Source organism: Pavona decussata, unplaced genomic scaffold (assembly GCF_977016875.1).
Source record: "Pavona decussata unplaced genomic scaffold, jaPavDecu1.1 SCAFFOLD_164, whole genome shotgun sequence".
NCBI lineage: Eukaryota > Metazoa > Cnidaria > Anthozoa > Scleractinia > Agariciidae > Pavona > Pavona decussata.
This window is the reverse complement of record NW_028145575.1, coordinates 601,783-620,428: the sequence shown is the minus strand read 5'-3', so window position 1 is coordinate 620,428 and position 18,646 is coordinate 601,783. Positions and strand designations below refer to the sequence as shown.

The 18,646-nt window shown below is 37.7% G+C and overlaps 3 protein-coding genes across 3 annotated transcripts; 2 read left to right on the top strand and 1 right to left on the bottom strand.

The window, feature by feature from the left end:
• Positions 1 to 4: 4 nt before the first annotated feature.
• On the top strand, positions 5 to 8,188 carry LOC146464370 (proteasome subunit alpha type-1-like). Its single transcript, XM_085129877.1, has 14 exons — positions 5 to 64; positions 587 to 631; positions 1,805 to 1,849; positions 1,967 to 2,023; positions 2,148 to 2,251; positions 2,811 to 2,899; positions 3,549 to 3,619; positions 4,646 to 4,729; positions 5,199 to 5,244; positions 5,795 to 5,874; positions 6,346 to 6,417; positions 6,829 to 6,870; positions 7,360 to 7,392; positions 8,014 to 8,188. The coding sequence occupies exons 1-14, from the start codon at positions 20 to 22 to the stop codon at positions 8,080 to 8,082; spliced, it is 882 nt and encodes a 293-aa protein (XP_084986003.1). The 5' UTR covers positions 5 to 19; the 3' UTR covers positions 8,083 to 8,188.
• A 1,951-nt stretch (positions 8,189 to 10,139) lies between these two features.
• Positions 10,140 to 14,835, bottom strand: LOC146464369 (G2/mitotic-specific cyclin-B-like). Its single transcript, XM_085129829.1, has 7 exons — positions 14,673 to 14,835; positions 14,407 to 14,529; positions 14,059 to 14,307; positions 12,841 to 13,002; positions 12,123 to 12,359; positions 11,302 to 11,577; positions 10,140 to 10,787 (listed from the first exon to the last, which is right to left on the bottom strand). The coding sequence occupies exons 1-7, from the start codon at positions 14,697 to 14,699 to the stop codon at positions 10,686 to 10,688; spliced, it is 1,176 nt and encodes a 391-aa protein (XP_084985955.1). The 5' UTR covers positions 14,700 to 14,835; the 3' UTR covers positions 10,140 to 10,685.
• Positions 14,836 to 14,958: 123 nt separating this feature from the next.
• LOC146464368 (Golgi pH regulator-like) lies at positions 14,959 to 17,189 on the top strand. The gene is made up of 2 exons (XM_085129827.1): positions 14,959 to 15,742; positions 16,403 to 17,189. The coding sequence occupies exons 1-2, from the start codon at positions 15,061 to 15,063 to the stop codon at positions 17,095 to 17,097; spliced, it is 1,377 nt and encodes a 458-aa protein (XP_084985953.1). The 5' UTR covers positions 14,959 to 15,060; the 3' UTR covers positions 17,098 to 17,189.
• The last annotated feature ends 1,457 nt before the right edge of the window (positions 17,190 to 18,646 follow it).

Below are 18,646 nucleotides of genomic sequence, written 5' to 3'. Positions count from 1 at the left end.
AACGAGACCACGATACTATATGACAGCAGTTGCTACCAATCACTCTCATTTACCGGGCATAATGGTAAGTTTCTTTTGCCAAAAGTGTTATTTTTCTCGTTCTTTTTTATGATACCGGGACATTTTTTATATAAGAAAGGGATTTTTTATACTTGGATTTGTTTTTCGCAGTTTTTTCCGCTCCAAAGTAGAAAAAACAGGGCATAAACTCAAGACGCATCTTGCCTACATCTTGCCATGCTGAGTCACGTTGTCAACAACTTCCATCCGCATATGTCTCCGAATATTAAGATTTAATTGAAGACATTTCCATCAGTGATCCTTGTTTTTCCAAAATGAAACCTAAGATGATAACTTGAATAAAAATCTAAGTGATCAAGATCATGAAAATATTGAAAAAATCGCTTTAGAAAAGTTACTTTAAGCTAACTTAAATCAGCTTAAATTAAGCTGAAATTATTTCAAGACATTGACAGATTTACCAGACATTTCCTTTGCATATACTTTTACTATTTGTCGGCATATCACATTCAGCTGAACTAATTTTATGTCCTTGCTTCAAGTTTGTGCATTTTTCTTTTCTTAGTTTCGTAATCAGTATGACAATGATGTTACAGTGTGGAGTCCACAGGTAAAGTACAACCTGTCGTTATGTATTTACTTGATAAAATCCAATTATCCAGTCAAGCACTGTTCCCCAATAAGAACTGCATTGAAGAGAAAAAAATAGGACTAAGCGTTACTTCCAAATAAGCATGGAATGGCTTAACAGGGACATGGTGCTTATTGGAAGTACTTGAGCTTGGTGCTTACAGAAGTTTTTTTGGGGGGGAGGGGGGAGGGGGAGAGGGGATGATAAAGGTTATATTTTTGTGTTAAACCCTTTATATCCTATTTGCAACAAGCATGTAATTTCTCATTACATTGTCACAACTTTCATACAGAACAAAGGAAATGGTTTCCAAAGATATAATGTTTTTCGATGTATAAACAAATTCTCCCCACTAATAACAAGAAATATAGAGAACAGTAAGGAGAATATAAATTTGGTATTGGGGCTCAGAACGCATCAATTAATTTACGGGACTCTGATCTGATGAAATACAGTGTACATCACTTGGTACAGAGGATAACAGTCATCGGATTTGATATCTTTTGCCGGATTTTTTTAAGAAAAAAGTTCAGATTTTTCAGGTTCTGAAGCTGTTCTAATCTTATCACAGTGATAATAAAATCAAGTAAGCTATATAGCTAGTCGGCTTGGTTTTGTTTGCTGGCAATCATGTCTTGAATAAAGCACTTGCATTTCAGAAATTAAGAAGAGGGTTATTAAAAAACCCTCTCTGGCTAGCTGTTATATCAGATGAAAATGCCCTCAGCAGAAAGATTGTCCTAAAAGTTTCACAGTGGCCTGCCCTCAAAACTTCCCTTCTGGGGCATCTGTTCATTTCTTGGACAATCATGTAGCCTTGGGCATTATCATCCAATTACAAACCACCCTATGGGGATCGTTTACTACTTTATGGATAAAAACTGGATGGTCTTTTATTAAAAAAGCATGCCTTTTTTTGGTTACCTATAGGCCAGTTGGTATGTCTTGGGTTTTGAGCTACGTTTGGTGCATGGGTATTTTAGAAATGGGCACCTCTCCAAAGCATTATATTTGCGGGTTTGTAGGTAGACCGTCTTACTGTAATTAAAGCTTTCTTTCATAAGCAAACTCTTGAATCAATTGCCCAATTGTTATAATATTGAAATCACTATTTTCTGGAACTTTCCATTGCAACTTGAATTGTTTTTGCAGGGCCGCATCCATCAAATTGAATATGCAATGGAAGCAGTCAAACAGGTGAATATTAAATATATCTTGTCTTACCTTTTTGTGTACTTAAGTCCAATTGTGGTAAAAAGAATGGTAGTGCAGACCTGAAATGTTGAACTTTCTGATTTAATTTGCTCTGAACAGGGATCAGCAACAGTTGGACTGAAATCAAAAACTCATGCAGTTTTAGTGGCACTAAAAGTAAGTTTATTGTTGATTTCATTGGAAAATTAATTAGCTTTTTGTTTGACAAGGTTTCAATAAAATAGGACCAAATTTTATCAGCAGTATATCAATACCATGCATTTTCCTGTGATCTTTCCAGAGAGCAGCATCAGAGTTATCTGCACACCAGAAGAAGATTCTGCCAATTGATGATCATGTGGCTGTGTCCATTGCAGGCCTTACTGCAGATGCACGACTCCTAAGGTGAGGCGATAAGTTTACTTAATGCTGAAAAATAAAGAGTTGAAGTGACTTTTTAGATCCCAAAACAACAACAAAAAAGCAAAAACAAAACAAGAACAACAGCAACGGAAATGGTAATGAATGAAAAAGCAAACAGTGTAATTGTATCATGTCACCATCTGCCCCAATGTGGTTCCCAAAAGTGATGAAGAGGATTGTTAAATAAATCATTTTATTTAAGTCTCAATATATTTAGGGCAGTTCTAGCACTAATTGGGGGAACTATTCAGATCAAATTAGTTTTGGAAAATTTGCTTTTTAAGGAGTGGGTTAAACCAGAGTACCCTATGAAAATCCTTTCTAAGCGAGGACGAGATTCAACCAACAACAAACTCAACCCACATCTGACATCAACACCGGGAATTTAACCCAAGCCACGTTGATGGGAGGCGAGTGCTCTCACCACTGTGCCATCCCTGCTCTCCTTAGTCTAGTTCATTAGTTGAAAAGTCACTCCGTTGGCATGGTATGTTAGTAATTAACTATTTGATTGTGTTTCTTTTCTGCTGCATAATTATAGTAAATTTATGAGGAGCGAATGTCTGGACTCCAAGTATGCGTATGACAGAAGGCTGCCAGTATCAAGACTTGTGTCAGCAGTTGGAGACAGTATCTTTTTCTGAAATACCTACAGTCTGTAGAAATTTTGACTCAGTAATTTGTTGAAGTTGATGAGAATGTTTCAAAGCTGACATGTATTTGCTTAGCTTTTAAATATTGTGAAGTAGTTATGGCAGCCAGCCAACAACTTCAAACTTTTTTATGATACCAGTAACTATTTTTATTAGTTTATTTGTACAAATGTAATTGCTGTGGAAATATAAATCATAATGATTTGATCTTAGTTACTTACAGTCAATTCACGTCACTCATGACCTGTATTTTTGAAGTTTGAACAGAGTTTTGAAACTTACATGTCAGTTTTGAACATCGCCAACGAGATTTCAGAGTTCCTGTTTAAATTTCTCTAGTTTATTGACGGCATGCATAAAGCTATGAATTTTTCTTTACATAACAGTATTAAGTATTTCAAGAATAACAATTGTTTCCCACGCATTTTGAATCTTTTTTTTTCTGTTAATGCGTCTTTTTCGGAAAGATTTCCAGAGAAATGTTCAACATTCCATTCACATGTCAGACATTACAGAGAGAAATTCGAATGTTCATTTCATTCTCGGAAATACTGGTCACGCGTGACATGAAATGACCGTAATCTGCAATACAAATTACAATGAAAAATCTTGACCACACTTATCAGAAATGCAAATACCAACCCAAAGATATGGAAGACGGCCTTATGGAGTGGGTCTGCTTGTTGCTGGATATGATGTGAGTAGATTGAAGTAATCTTCTCTGGCTGCAATCTCTAAAATTAATTGACCTTAGTTTGTTAAAATTAGTTTCTGACGGAATAAAGTTGTTCTCAGTTATATTATTTTGCTGGTTGCCCAACAAGTGATTTTAATACCTTGCTTTTTATTTCTTTTAATATGGATAAGGTTTCTAGCATGATATAAGTTAATGTGACAGACAGTCAACGCTAATAATTTAGTCATTAATGTCTAAAATACATGTGGTTACCATGAATTAAATTAATAAATAACTTCATGAATGAATAGATTCACCATCATGATGATGAATTTAACTGCTTCACACGAGGGCTACAAAGCTTGAATTTTCCATTTATTAATTTAAATGTGTGGTTGGCAGGCTACCACTGCTCCAATTCCATACCTTTCTTTGTAAAAATGTAAATTTTAAATCTATTTACATTTCTACAAGTTTAAAGGGGAAGTATCATGCAAATTTGCTGTCATTTCAAAACCTAAAAATGTTTGTCTGTCAGCAGAAACAGAGAAATAATTGTCAAGTTTGTTATAAATTATCACCTCAGTGCAATAAGACTGTCGATTAATGCCTCTGGCCAGAGACAGAGTAGGTCAGAATAGATTGAAACTTGAAAAATATTAGGCTAATGTTTTTCAAGTTCGCGCATTTTTGTTTCCAAAATGCGCTAGAATGGATCACGAGTTGTTCCTTTTAAGAATTGAGTTGATTTCTTTCCTCTCGTCATTCTAGAATTATTTGACAGCTGATTGGAGGTCTTATTTCATCATTTTTAACAAAAGATATCAAAAACCCCATGATACTGCCCCTTTAAGGAAGATCTCTATGAGCTTTCACATTTTTTCAAGGAAAATTGATTGCTGTACTTGTACATGTATCAACTACAAAACAATTAAGTGCTATTTAATTTATTGAAGGCTGCAAGTCTATTTCATCCCTGATTTTTAATTCCACACCCAGAAAACTGAGGTTAAATGTTGAATGTAATGTTGGTGTTGTGTCTCGCAGGACATGGGCCCTCATATCTACCAGACCTGCCCATCAGCAAACTACTTTGATTGTAAAGCAATGGCTATTGGTGCCCGATCACAGGTATTGCCACAGCTTTTAGTTCCCTATGTCAATGGACATGGTAATACTCTGTGTTATGTACTCTGTGATAGGAACCATGATTTTGTGGTTTAAATTTGCTTTTGGTCTGAATTTTTTAAAACCGGTTTGATTAGTAATAAACCTGACATAAAATAAAATAATTAATGTTAGCTGGCTTAAGCACAACATGTGTTTTAAGTTGCAACCTGAGAACAAAGAAAAATTAAAAGCAAGCAACTGACCATCCAACCTGAGAACTATAACAAAAAAAATTATGCTAGGGAGCTCCCCTTTATAGGTTTGAAATCAATGTATATTTGACCTTTTAAGCCCTAACAGTGATTAGCATTAAATTTCTTCTTGTAATATCAAATGAATGCTTATTCAACCCCTCCACTTCTTCCCAGTACTTTTATAAGAAAACTATGGGGACAAGATAGCAGAAAATCTTTTTGATTGTCTTTTTCAGTCTGCAAGGACATATCTTGAAAGACACTTGGATGAATTTCGTGATTGTAAGTACATTATAGTTGACAGGAAGCACATCAATGCTTAAGTTGCTACTGCACAATGTTGATTTTTTGCTTCAACTCCACTGCATTACCCCAAGGCATTACCCCTTGTTTTGAAAAGTGTTACGTGTTAGCTTTGAGTGAAAATCACATCTGAACACATCCTAACAAAGGAAACAGTAGTCAAGTTTATGGTGAAAATGTGACTTCAGGCTTGTGCAATAGTGACTACAAAAATGCTCTTGATATTTTCACTGTGTGTCAGCCACATCATAGTTCAAAGTCATTGATTCGCCTCTGTAACTGATACAAGGGATGCATACCTTTGCACCAAGAGCTTTGCTCAGAGACATTCACTTTTTTGTTCTTTAATTCTGAATCATATAAAAACAATCGACAAGTTTCATGTCTTTACATAGAGTAACATACAGGTGCACATGTTAGTAGTGTATTTCATACAAATTGTCATACAGACTGTGTATCACAAATTTTTATACGATGGTTGTTGGTGTGCACTTAAAGTTGATAACACGATGATGCTGTTTGTTTGTAGGTGAGCCTGAGGAGCTAATTAAACATGGTTTACGAGCACTTAGAGAAACACTCCCTAATGAACAGGAGCTAACAACAAAGGTACTCTGTGACCATCTTCTGTGGTAGTGTGGCTCAAAATAAATGACTGCTAAGTACACATGGACGTGTAGAGACGAGTGCTTTGATTACACTTTTCTGTTAGCTTACAAAGTTCAAAATCAAGATGTACATCCTCCATCATTCATATTTGTTTAGAGCGCTTTACATTGATATAGCTTTCTGTGTTGTTTATCATGATAAGATATGCTCACTGCGATATGGATTGTCACGTCTCGCTACTTACTGCTGGTCTTCATCAGGTGATGGTGTTGACAGGCTGCATAATTATATCATTTTATTATAACACTTATATAATCATTTATTTATTATAATCATTTATTATAACATTTATTATAATCATTTTATTGTAACAATAATAATTGCGTTGTGTTTCAGTCTTGAATCTAATGTTGTTTGTACTAAATCAGTTTCATTCAAGTTGACCACTGAGACTGTGATATTTCATTGTAGAACTGTTCCATTGGAGTTGTTGGAGAGGGACAGAATCTGGTCATATACAGTGATGAAGGAGTAGCCCCTTACGTATCCTTTTACACAATTTTGAGAGTTTGTTGCTTTGTTTACTATTTGGGAGCAGGGATGGCATGGTGGTGAGACCACTTGCAAGCCTCCCACCATTGTAATCTGTGTTTCATTCCAGACTCAGTGTCATATGTGAGTTAGTTCTCACCCTTACTCTGGGAAGTCTTTCAACAGATATTCCAGTTTTCCCCTCTGCTCACAACCTTTCCCAAATTCCAATTTGATACAGAATCTCACGGCAACAGTTTTGTTAGTTGTCAGACTAAAGTGTTTTAAAAACTTTCCAGTCAAGACTAGCTTCATCAGTTCATCATCTTCTAGCACGTCTGAGTCATATCGAGAAACATTGACAGAATGTGACCATAATTTTGTACCCTTGAGAATTCTTTTTGAAACCTTAACTTGTTGTAGTTGGCTGGAATTGATCAAACAAAGAGAAGAAGGGGAGAGGAGGTAATTTGTAGTACTATTTCCTTTATTAGGCAGGCTTAGAGACTTCATAACATAATTGTGGACTACAATAAAAAATTTATTATTTGAAGAGCTTGATGTAAAACAGGTGTACACTGTATGTGCTCCAAATCAACTCCCTTATGTTATACAGACTTGGTATTATGTAAGAATCAGAGTTCCTTGTTCCTCGACCAAAATCTGAATATAAGTCCTGGGGCTCACATTTGTTTGAAGGACTCTTTAGAGGTTTACTGTCAGGGGGAATAATGTTATCTGAGGGAATTTTACTTTTCAAAATTGGGTGCACTTGCATATAAAACAACTTGAAACATGATAGTTTACCCTCAGAGTCCATGGGTGCTCACTTGGGAGGCTGAAAATTATGTATGAAATGTAGGGGTGTTTGTATCTCAAATTTGGTGGGCTTAATATTAAGAATTTTTAAGTATTATTTAATTTATCAATATGACCTCTTGTTCTATCTTGAAGGCTGCTGATGTAGCCATGGAGGCAGAATCAGGGGTAAGCTTATAATAATAGAGACCGTTAGATCCCAGTATGAGTACAACAGTTACAACACTATAAATGCAAGATTTGACTTCAAGTTTTCAGCGAAGTACTAATTAACAATTATTCCACGAGCGCGCGTTGGATATGATATGATAGATAGCCAATGAGGTGGGTAGTGCCGAGTTGGCTATAATCATCTCATATCCAACAAGGGTGAGTGTAATGATGTTTTATTAAGAACAATTGAGAAATATTTATAGATCTTACTGATTTTGCTTTGCAAGAACAACCAGAAGACAATTAATGATCGTTATTTCTTGGACATGGTATAATGGCTCATATACCGCGGCTGTTAAGCCAATCAAATCCCTGGAATTACATTATACAATGATCCAGTTTTTAATAAGAAGTGATATATCCCAGGAAGCTTCATTTTACTCTTTGTGAGCGACGAACTTGACTAAGTTGTTTTGAATGATGATAGTTTAGCAACCTCGTTCCCAGGGTCTCTCCTTTTCCAGTGCTGCTCCAGGGAATGGGAAGAGGATCGAGCCCTGGAAACAAGGTAGTTAAGCCCTTTTTTGATTTTGAAAAGATTTAATGAAACACACGGGACTGAATGTTTAATTGCAGGCGGCTGATGGAGGTGAAGCAGGTGCTCAAGAGCCTGGTGGTGAATCAATGGAAGCTGAAGAGAGCTAAGCGTCTCTTTAAAAGTGGCCAACCCACCTTGTGTGTGTTTGTTAGCAGTTTCTCCATTTCCAGTTTTGTTTTGTAAAACTATGAATAATAAATCCTCTCAAAGCAATTCCGTTTTGCACTGCTTTCTTTCATTTTGTTTCATCTAAACATGGAGGAGAACGTTCTAAAATTGTACTAGAATGTTCTAGGTCTACTAGACCTACAATAAAAAAGGCACCTGAAAATATCCATACCTTCAGAACAGACATTCATCACAAATTCCATGAGGGATTGAGACCTCAAAAGCTAAATGGGTGTATGATAAACAACAATGAAGGCAGCTTATTACTGCGCTCGACATATGCTTGAACACTTGACAACTTCACATACAGATCCACTGCACCTGTTTTTTGGTTATCAAAGCTGGGCATCATCGCTCTGGGCCTACTTTTTTTCAGCTTATTATTGTACACTATTATTTTGGCTCTTACGCATGCATCTTTTTAACTTAAGCGGATTGCAAAATCTCTAGCCTCAAGTAGTCTAGTAAGGATCAAAGAGGAAAGGGATCATATGTTACAAAAGGCTCTCTTGATCGATACTTTATTGATACTTCTGTGAGTATTGGTCAAAATGTTGGTCAATACTGCCCCGATACTTGATCAATGCTTTGCTGATACTTATTGTCGCCAATTTGCTGATGGACAGTTGCCAGTCAACGGACACTCATCTAAATGTTGGTCTTTTGCATGCAAAACAAGAAAGTAAAATGCAGTAACTATAATAATAATAGTATTATTAGTTACTGTAATTGACAACATGTTCCTTATGGCACACTGAATAGCCTTTCATGATCCTCTATTACCAACAAATGAAAAATCATGAAGTGAAAAGAGAAATGAATTGCTCTCCTCCCAGGTCTAAAAATACGGATTGAGGTTTGACACAATGCCACAGTTACCTGGTAATGCAATGATTATGTATCCACACATGACATTCAAATCCTAGCAGTGTGCAGGATGTTTGTCTCATGAAGCTAGTTTAATGGCCTTAGCTCCCACGAGGCTCCTGTAGCTCAGTGGTGGAGCATCCAAACTAGTAATCAGAAGGTCTTAGGTTCGACTCCTGTTTCGCGCTTTCGTTGCGAAGCGTTACTTGATGTGAAGGCTACTGGGCGTCATTGAAATGTGGAGCGTTTTATTCTTGCACTAGTTGCATCTATTTAACAGCAATAGTCAAACTGAAAGGAAAAGAACAATATTGTTTGAAAAACTAAACTTGTCATAAAGAACTAGCAAACGATCGCTGGAAATGTATGACTTACAATTCTGTAGGCTTAACCACACTCTTGACACATCATGGCTTTAGGCAGACGCGCTTGACTAAGCGGCGCGCTAGTGTTTAAGTAGTTGAGCCTTATTTGCATAACATAGGTTTGAGAACTTTCGTGCGTTTGCTTTCGCGCCAAAAACTAATGAGCAACTCTTACACTAAGTGCGAATCAGGAGCACTCAGATTTTTTTTCCCAAGTATGCCTGTGTCACTCACTGAATAATACATCATTCTCATTTCACTGATGCTTTGCCAGTATTTCAATGCTACTTCACCAATATTCTACCATTTTACTGATTTTGTGCCAATCAATTTTTGACTGACAATTTTTCCACTTGGTCAAGTCTTGACCAACTCTTGGTCTCGACTTGGTTGTATGTTGATTGACTGAGTATCAACCAAAATGTGCCAGTTGTCAGGAAGCCTATTGGACACATGATCTGAGGATAGGAGTGTAATTTATTATCATGATAATTATACTGTTTTCTTCTCAAACCATTAACAATTCAAGAAGATAAAAAGGAAATCACAACCATGATGGGGGTTGGGAGATGTGATCTTAGTTTTCATAAAATTTGGTGAACATCTACTTTGAATTTCCCTTTTAAGAATTATTTATCAATAATGATTTGAAAAGCTATATCACTTGAAAGAGTGGAAAGGTATCCAACCTTGTTTTGGATTGTTCACAAGGCATTGTTGGGGTTCTACACAATCACACGAAAAAGACGTTCTATCATACAAGACACTGTTTATTTAGCTTTAATATAAATATATACATAATTTACAAGGTAATATTTGAAATGAAAATCTAGCAATAGACTACACTAATAACTCTAACATAAATCATTAAAATAAACAAGATTCAATAGCTATTTTCCCAAGGGTGTACATTGTTGGCCAGCCAAAATATAAACAGATCAGATATGGTGGCTCACTTATCTCATGCACAATTGTGCAGGCATTTTATTAAAGATTAAATTGAAGCCCAGCATTAAAATCATGGCCAACCTATTTACAAGCAAAGTAACAGCGGTGTGAAGTCTTTGAAAACAAACTTATCTATAAATTTTACGGCTCATCTGTAGCATCTTCCATTTGTGACATTTCATTATTTTGAAAGTGGCTGTCGTCTTTGAGTTCAATTATGTAACATACAAATCATCGGTGTAAAATCTAAAGAAAATGAGCCAACGTTTTATATTCAATGGAAACCTTCTGGTGTAAATTAGGAAGTCTTTTACGACAAGACAAAATGGGGCACTTCAAAAATATCCAGGGGATTGATGCTATTATGATGCCTCAGATGCAAGATTAGTAACAAAGGCAGATCTCAGGCAGGATTGTGTGCTGACGCTCATAAACTTGCTGCTTGAGTACTTACTAAAGACAGCCTGTGAACACAATGGAGATAGGATTAATCAAGTGATTGATCACCCATGTAGAGTTGATTCAATCAAAAGTTTCTTTACCTCTGGGAGTACCCAGTAAGTTTCCCTCAGCTTCTTTCAGACTCTCAGATAACACAACCAAGAAAACGATAAATCAGAGTGCAAAGTGAGATCACATTGTTGGAATCCAAAAGCAAAATCAGGGATAACTGCATTTTTTTTAATCTGTAGAAAAATGCCAGATATTGAGGTGATTGAAATAAATTATCTCTGAAAAATGAAGTGATACCCACAGCATTCTTTTTGGATTCCAATAGCCCTTGGGAAGATCTGTTATTCCTGCATAGTCATTAACTACACTAAAATATCTCAGTCTGTACTGGGAGGCACTTCTTCAATTAAAAGCACATTTTGTTGACGTACAAATGCAAGGGCCTTTGCTTTTGAGAAGGCTCAACTTCTCAAAATAGAACTGGCGAAAGAAATACTTTAGGCATTTGAAACATTGTGCACGTACCTTTTGCTTGGCAGTCCCATCCATAGTCTTTGTGACAAGGAGGGCAATCTGTCTTGCACACGGTAGAAGCTTACTCTCAGAGTACATGCTGTAATATTCTAGTGTTGGTGTCCACTCCAAACTGATTTGTTCTTTACCAATTGGACCAGTTGGAAGACTCATTGCAATATACAATGACGCTGCAGCAATTTCTGATGGAAGAAATTGTACACACGAATAATCCACAAGGGTGAGCTCCATAAAGTACTTTGCCATGGTGTGTTTTATTCCATCAACCTAAGAACAAGACAAAATTGTGATTTGGTTAGAAAAAAACAATCAAGAATAACCCACAACTGTGCAGTCATTTTTTTTCAGTGTCATTTTGAATCTCCAAAAATATGAATTTGTATTAATGGAAATGTTAAAATAATGGTTCAATTTTGTTAACAACAACTCTATTTTTCCACTATCTTTGGTTGTGGATGGCTAAGATGGAAATGGATTGTAACATAAAGCAAGTGGCCATTTTTTTCAAGTTTGCCCTTTGTATTTAGTGATGTTTACCCTAATTCTCATAAGCTACATGTTTGACCAAGTAGTGATATTCTAAGGTGAAAATAGATGGTCATCACTGTTGGGGCTAATTAAGGATTAACAGCCACTTCTCTATAACGGCCATGTTTTCTTGCAGCGTCTCATTTAGTCACAGAACTCTGAAACCTGTACGCACTGTGTAAAACTGCATCAATTAAAATAAACGGAGAACCCTCTACAACAAACTGGAAATTCTGTTATGTAGTAACAACAACTTTACAAAGAACTGGAACCTCAGTTATTACCTCTGCAGCTTTAGAATTTCTTCTGAGGAAATGAAGACAAAGAGGCTTTCCTACACTGAAATTGACTTTCTTAAAGATGAATGCCTCCATTCTCCGGATCTGGCCGGCATTGTAAGCGTTGTCTGTGATGTAAACAAAGTCACTAATTTCAGGGGCATACATCTCCTCATACTTGGAGGCCAAAAGCATTGCACTGACCCCAGCCAGCTGAAGGTCTTCCTTGCTAGTATCATGAACCTGTGGCAAAAGTAATAAAAGAATAAAGTTCCAGAAGAATGGCATGTAAAGGGCAAGTGTCGCAGAGATTAATATGAACTTTTGGGGTGAAAATGGTGCTTCACTACCATTACGTAGTTTCAAAATAATAGCCCTTTTCACGGTTAATTTTTCTCATTTGCATTACAATGTTATCCAATGTGGATGCAAGGCAATTTCGGGCTTTCACTACAAAATAGCCCAAAATACATGCTAGATTTCATTGTAATTCAAATGAGCAGAGTTAACCGTGAAAAGGGCTATCCTACAACACTGAGAGAAAACTCTAAGTGAAGTTTTGGAAGAACAAGTCACGATCTGTTCTGGCGCATTTTGGAAACGAAAATGCAGGAACCTGAGAAAAGTTAGCCTAACATTTTTTCAAGTTGCAATCCATTCAAACTCAGTATATCTACTATGACCAAGACAACCACCATTCTAGTAATAAGGATTGATAACTTACAGAAAGGAATCTATCCAGGATTGAGATTGTCATGTAGAGAGTTTCCTGTAACAGCCGGAATCTAAGGTGGACCTGCACAAGCCAGTCAACCAGGATGGCACGCATCTTGTCTGTGATTATTGTTCTCTGTTCCATGTAATTTGGAGAGACCTTGAATTCACACTGTAAAATAGATGATTCAATTTGTGAACAACAACTTTAAAAAGTCGTAAGCTAAAGCCTGGTTCACACTCGGTAACTAGCAACATGAAGACAACATGGGGCTGTTAGTAAGTCACCAACGATTTCCATGTCCATAACAACCTTGCCACTTTGTGAGTAATTGATACCAGCAAAAAGCAAGTTCACCTGTAACATCAAGGGCCCAATGAGCGTAATCAGCCGAAATAACAACAAGTGTTATCATGGCCGTTATTGGTGACAACACTGTCATATCGGGGCAAGGTCATGCAAACACAAATAAACATCATAGGTCAACTTTATTTTACCATTGTGAACTATTGACATAACAGGATGACATAATGGCATTACAAAATTGCATTCCTGGAGCACAATGATGCAAGGAAGAAACATTCTGTTATGTTGCACAGGGTATTAACTGCAGAATACCCCGCCACATAGAGCTATACCCCTGAAAAAGCTGGATGTGTGGGTACGCATGCAGTCACACGGTGGCTACACGGTTATGCAGTGAACAGGATAACCTCTCTTCCTTTTGAAATACTTGAACTGTTTGGGTGAAGTGGCTACATGGCTACACAGTAAATGGGATCACCACTTCCCCTTTGATATTCTTAGGTTTCACCGAAGTGGCTATGCAGCTATGCAGTGAAGTCACACAACCAGTTTGGAGGTGCTTTGGAATGGCAAGGTACTCTACCCTTAAAAATACAGCTGAGTCATTGAAATAAAGGAACTGACAACCAAACATGAAATCTCTTTGATATATATAAATAAGGACAGAGGGTCGAGATGGATACTCAATACAACAAGCGTGCGAAAGCTAAAGAACCGTTGGGCAGCAGCTAACAAACAACTCCAATAACATCAAACAGCATTTTAGCAGGGAGGAAAAGTTAAATTCAGCAACAAAATTTTCTACAGACATTGAAGGTAACAAAGAAAAACAAATAATTTGACATTATTATAAATTCCAATAATATTAAAAAAAAAAGAAATGAAAAACATCCCAACACCACATGCAAATTTCAAGCTTACCTCGAGTTTGTGCATGTAGTTGTAAATTTCTTGTACGTATTCCGCACACAATTGTGGATTCGAGTGATCTTCTTTATCAATATCTTCGACATTTGCCGGTTTAGTGATTATACAAGACTCTAAAGCTTCTCCAAGGGCGTCTACGTCGTTCTTCTTTTGTTGTTTTTTGGCGTCATGTTCCTGCTTCGAAACCAAGCCAGTCGTTGCATCGGACCTGTGTAGAGTTCTCTTGGGTTTCGCAGCGACGGCCTGAGAGCAACAAAAGTGCAGTCAATACCACTGGATTTATACGTCTTAAATAAGCCCAGCATTTCCACATTGGTTCAGTAAGACGGTAATTTTTCCTACCTTGCTCGCAAACGCCGAAGGCTTGTTTCCCAAGTCGCCGAGAGCTGCACGAGGTCTCGCATTCTTGGAAAATTTCGCTTTAGCAGCCAATAAATCTTCGTTTTCTTGGTCCTGGCGGATAAACTGTGTAGGAAAAAAGATATCTAGAAATGTTGCAGCCTTTTACCTGCTAAGAGTTGGGAGCCATTTCGTGAAATTAGGAAACTTCATCATTGATATTTGCAACGGCGTTCAAATGAATGGTAGAATTACATGGAAAAACTTACGTTTCCTAATCTTCCAACGGCTGCCATTATGATTGCACAAGTACTTGGGACTGAAGGGACTCGGGATACGATTGATAAAAACTAAAATGAAGACGAAAGCTTGTAGTTTTGTGGATTATTTCTAACTTCAACCTGATTTCCTTCCGATGATCTGTTCGTCTTCTACCAACGCGTGCTGGGCGACTGCATTTGAAATCCCCACTCTGCATTCTGATTGGTCAATTGCAGAGTCAGGAATTTCTATCACTTACGTCACGCTGCTTGATCTCGTGCAACTTGTGATCGGCGCAACATCGGTGACACTTCGTAAATAATTCGTCCTGGTTTAGCAGGTTTCGGTCATTCGTCGGTGAAAGCTGAAAAGACGTGGCAGAGCCTAGTGTAGGACATGTCTTTTTTCGCAGATTGCTCCGTCGTTTTTTGCTCTCAGTTCTTTTTCTTCGGTATGGGGTGGATATTCTTCATGAGGAGGCTATTCAGGAACTACGAGGTCCACCACACGGCGGTTCAACTCGTTTTCTCGTTGACTTTCTCACTTTCGTGCACCATGTTCGAACTGGTTATTTTCGAGATTCTGGGGGTTTTGGACAAGAGTTCTCGGTTCTTTCACTGGAAACTCGGCCTTTATTCCATGCTTTTCACGCTAATCTTCCTCCTTCCCTTTTACATTTCTTATTTCCTGGTCAGAACATTGCGATTCATCCACCGCAGAACTACCGTCGCTTTGCTTGCTGGAGCTTTTTGGATTGCATTCTTGTATATGTTCTGGAAAATTGGAAATCCGTTCCCGATTTTGAGCTCCAAGCATGGAATCTTCTCAATCGAACAAGGAATCAGCCGTGTTGGGGTGATAGGTGTGACTATGATGGCCATATTATCTGGATTTGGTGCAGTGAACTGTCCGTACACGTACATGACGTATTTCATGAGACATGTGACAGATGGTGACATCCAGAATCTCGAAAGAAAACAGTTCCAGACAATGGACATTATCCTAAGTAAGAAAAAGAGGATTGCACTAGCAAAGAAAGAGAGCCAGCGATTTGCTGCAGCCACCCAACAAAAGACAGGTATTAATCTGGTTAGGCTCTTGAAATGTCATTCTCCTCCCTACACCCCACCCCACCCCCACATCATATCAAGCTTGCATTTGTGTGGTCCTCATCTTTTTTAATGCTTTCAAATCCTAGTTTGATTTGTGCACTGCAACATTACAACTTCAATTTCCAATAGCGTAAAATTGCAGAAGGTATCCACAGAATAATGTCCTGCAGGATCATGCAGTGGAACAGTTGAATAGAAAATGTTGGTTTCAAACCCCTCACCTTTCCCATCCTCCCCAACCCCTCACCTGGGGCATAACATTGATTGGTATACGAAAATCGCAGCAGGGTTAATAAGAATAATTCTAACTGCCCCAGATTCTGTAAGGATGTTGATACAGACCAGTGTATTCTGAGATAATGTCCAGTTGTTACAATTTCAGTTATCTGTCACGTTTTACGTAAGTATTTTCAACATTCTCAGATGCTCAGGTCAAATCCGAAATTAATTCCCTGCTGCTATAAAACTTGTGATTTCAAATAAAGGCCCTTCTTTGAGTTCTCCAAATAAAATTAGTGTCTTGGCGCTAAATCTAGGACTGACATGAAAAGTGACCATGAGTCATGTGACTGTTGTATCCCAGCGGCACAAATTTTATTAATTCTTTCAATGGTTTTTATCTTAAGGAATTTGGAGCATGCTCAGTGGCATGACAGGAAGTGGTGCCCCTGACACAAGTTACCTGCAGAAGGAAGTAGATACTTTGGAAGAGCTCAGTCGGCAGCTTTTCCTGGAAATTGTAGACCTTCACAACACCAAAGATAGAATGGAATTATCCAAGACTTTACAAGGAAAGTACTTTGATTTCCTTGGGCACATATTTTCAGGATATTGTATCTGGAAAATCTTCATCTCAACAGTGAACATTGTGTTTGACCGTGTTGGAAAGACAGATCCTGTTACACGTGGAATTGAAATAACTGTGAATTATCTTGGTTGGAAGTTTGATGTGCTCTTTTGGTCACAGCACATCTCATTCTTCTTGATTGGGATTCTAATTGTGACATCGATCAGAGGTCTTCTTATCACACTAACAAAGTTTTTCAATGCAATGGCTAGCAGCAAATCATCAAACATTATTGTCCTCTTTCTCGCAGAAATCATGGGAATGTATTTTGTATCATCAGTTTTGCTAATGAGAATGAACATGCCTGCCAGCTATCGGGAGATCATTACAGAAGTACTCGGTGAACTACAGTTTAACTTCTATCATCGTTGGTTTGATGTGATCTTCCTCATAAGTGCACTCTCTAGTATAGGCTTTCTGTACCTTGCCCACAAGCAAGCTCCTGAAAAACACATGTATGACAATTCTTTCTAGTGATGTTGTAGTTAAGTGACTGTGATTTTTTTCACTTTGTAAGCTGACATAAAAATTGTTTCCTTTTATTGGGAACATAGTCTGACTTGGAATTTAAGAGTCCTCAGGCTTTGACCAGTGGATCGAAAAAGATAATTTTTTTTGCTTGACTGTCATATAACGGCATCACTTTGCCTTTAACTTGCGTTGTTTTACCACAGAAATCCTGCAGTATAAAAATTCCAGTGCCCCTGGTCACCAACTGCTGGCCAAAGAGCTTGAGGACTGTGGGTATGAGATTGGGGACCAGAGGGTTATGTCTCACCTCCCATACCTCTTCCTTGGTCCCAGAGAGGTCAGAACATTCCACTTCCCATAACTCTTCCTTAGGAATGGGCAATTCCAGAAAATATCCATACCCAACCACGGACGGCTTCCATGTTTTAACCCCCCCTTGCCTTCGGAAATTCCAAAATGCGTTACCCCCCCATGCCCTCAGAATTCCATAATCGTGAACCCCCCCTCCCCTTCAGAATTTCCGGTTTTTCTGGGAAGTACATTTTCGATTTTAGCAACGCCTATATGAACAAACGAACATGAATTTATCCCTCCTCAGGGCTGCGATCTAGCGGCGCTAGGCGACAAGCTTTACTCTTCAGCAACAAGAAAAACCTACCGCTAGTGGCCAGGCCGTGAAATGTTCTTTTTAAGTCCGAATTTGGCTATAATAATAAACACCATTTACGGCAGTTTTACTCCTCTTTGTTTTCTTGTGCCATTCAACTCCTTTAGGAAAAGTAGGAAACTAGAACAACGCATTGGATGAAAACAAAAATTATTTCTTTTCACCCCTTGTTTTATACCCGCACAAAATCCAATGCTTCAGTCGGCTTCAGTTTCTGAACCAAAAATTCAATTAAATGAATGAATGAATGAATGAATGTTTATTTCCCACAATTATAAGTAACATAATAAGTACATAGTGCAATTTACATTGAAGACTAAAGAAACCCTTTCGGGCTTTTACAAAGTAGTCCCCCTTTGATTCAAATTACATTTTTAAGCTAAATTAATCAGGATATCATGTGATTCCAGGCGCTATCAAGAGAAAACTTGTGGTTTCAATTACCACATTACGAATACCTAGTATTAACTATTTCAAACGCTTTTAGCGAGGAAGAAGAAAATTACCGATTGTCAACTACATTGAAAACAACTTTATGCAAATTTATCAGTGATATGTGATGCGCGTCTTGAATGTTCGATTCCACGTGCCCGAGTCCCTCACGAGTAAACATACATCGTTGCTGTTTTGTAATTATCTACTTTATTTACAAAATGTTACTGAAAAAAGTAGCAGTCATTAACCCTCATACAAGAGCAGCCTTCCAATCGATCGACTCTAACGCCGGAGCACGTGGACAAGATTGCGGCTTTTTCGCGGAATGTAACACGAACGCTTCTGAAATATCTTCGCTGCGCAAGCAGTACGCTGTGCAAGATTATACTTGATTGTACTTGAATCTTTCGAATGAAAACTTCGGAAAAAGCATTTCCTTTTTTAAAAACG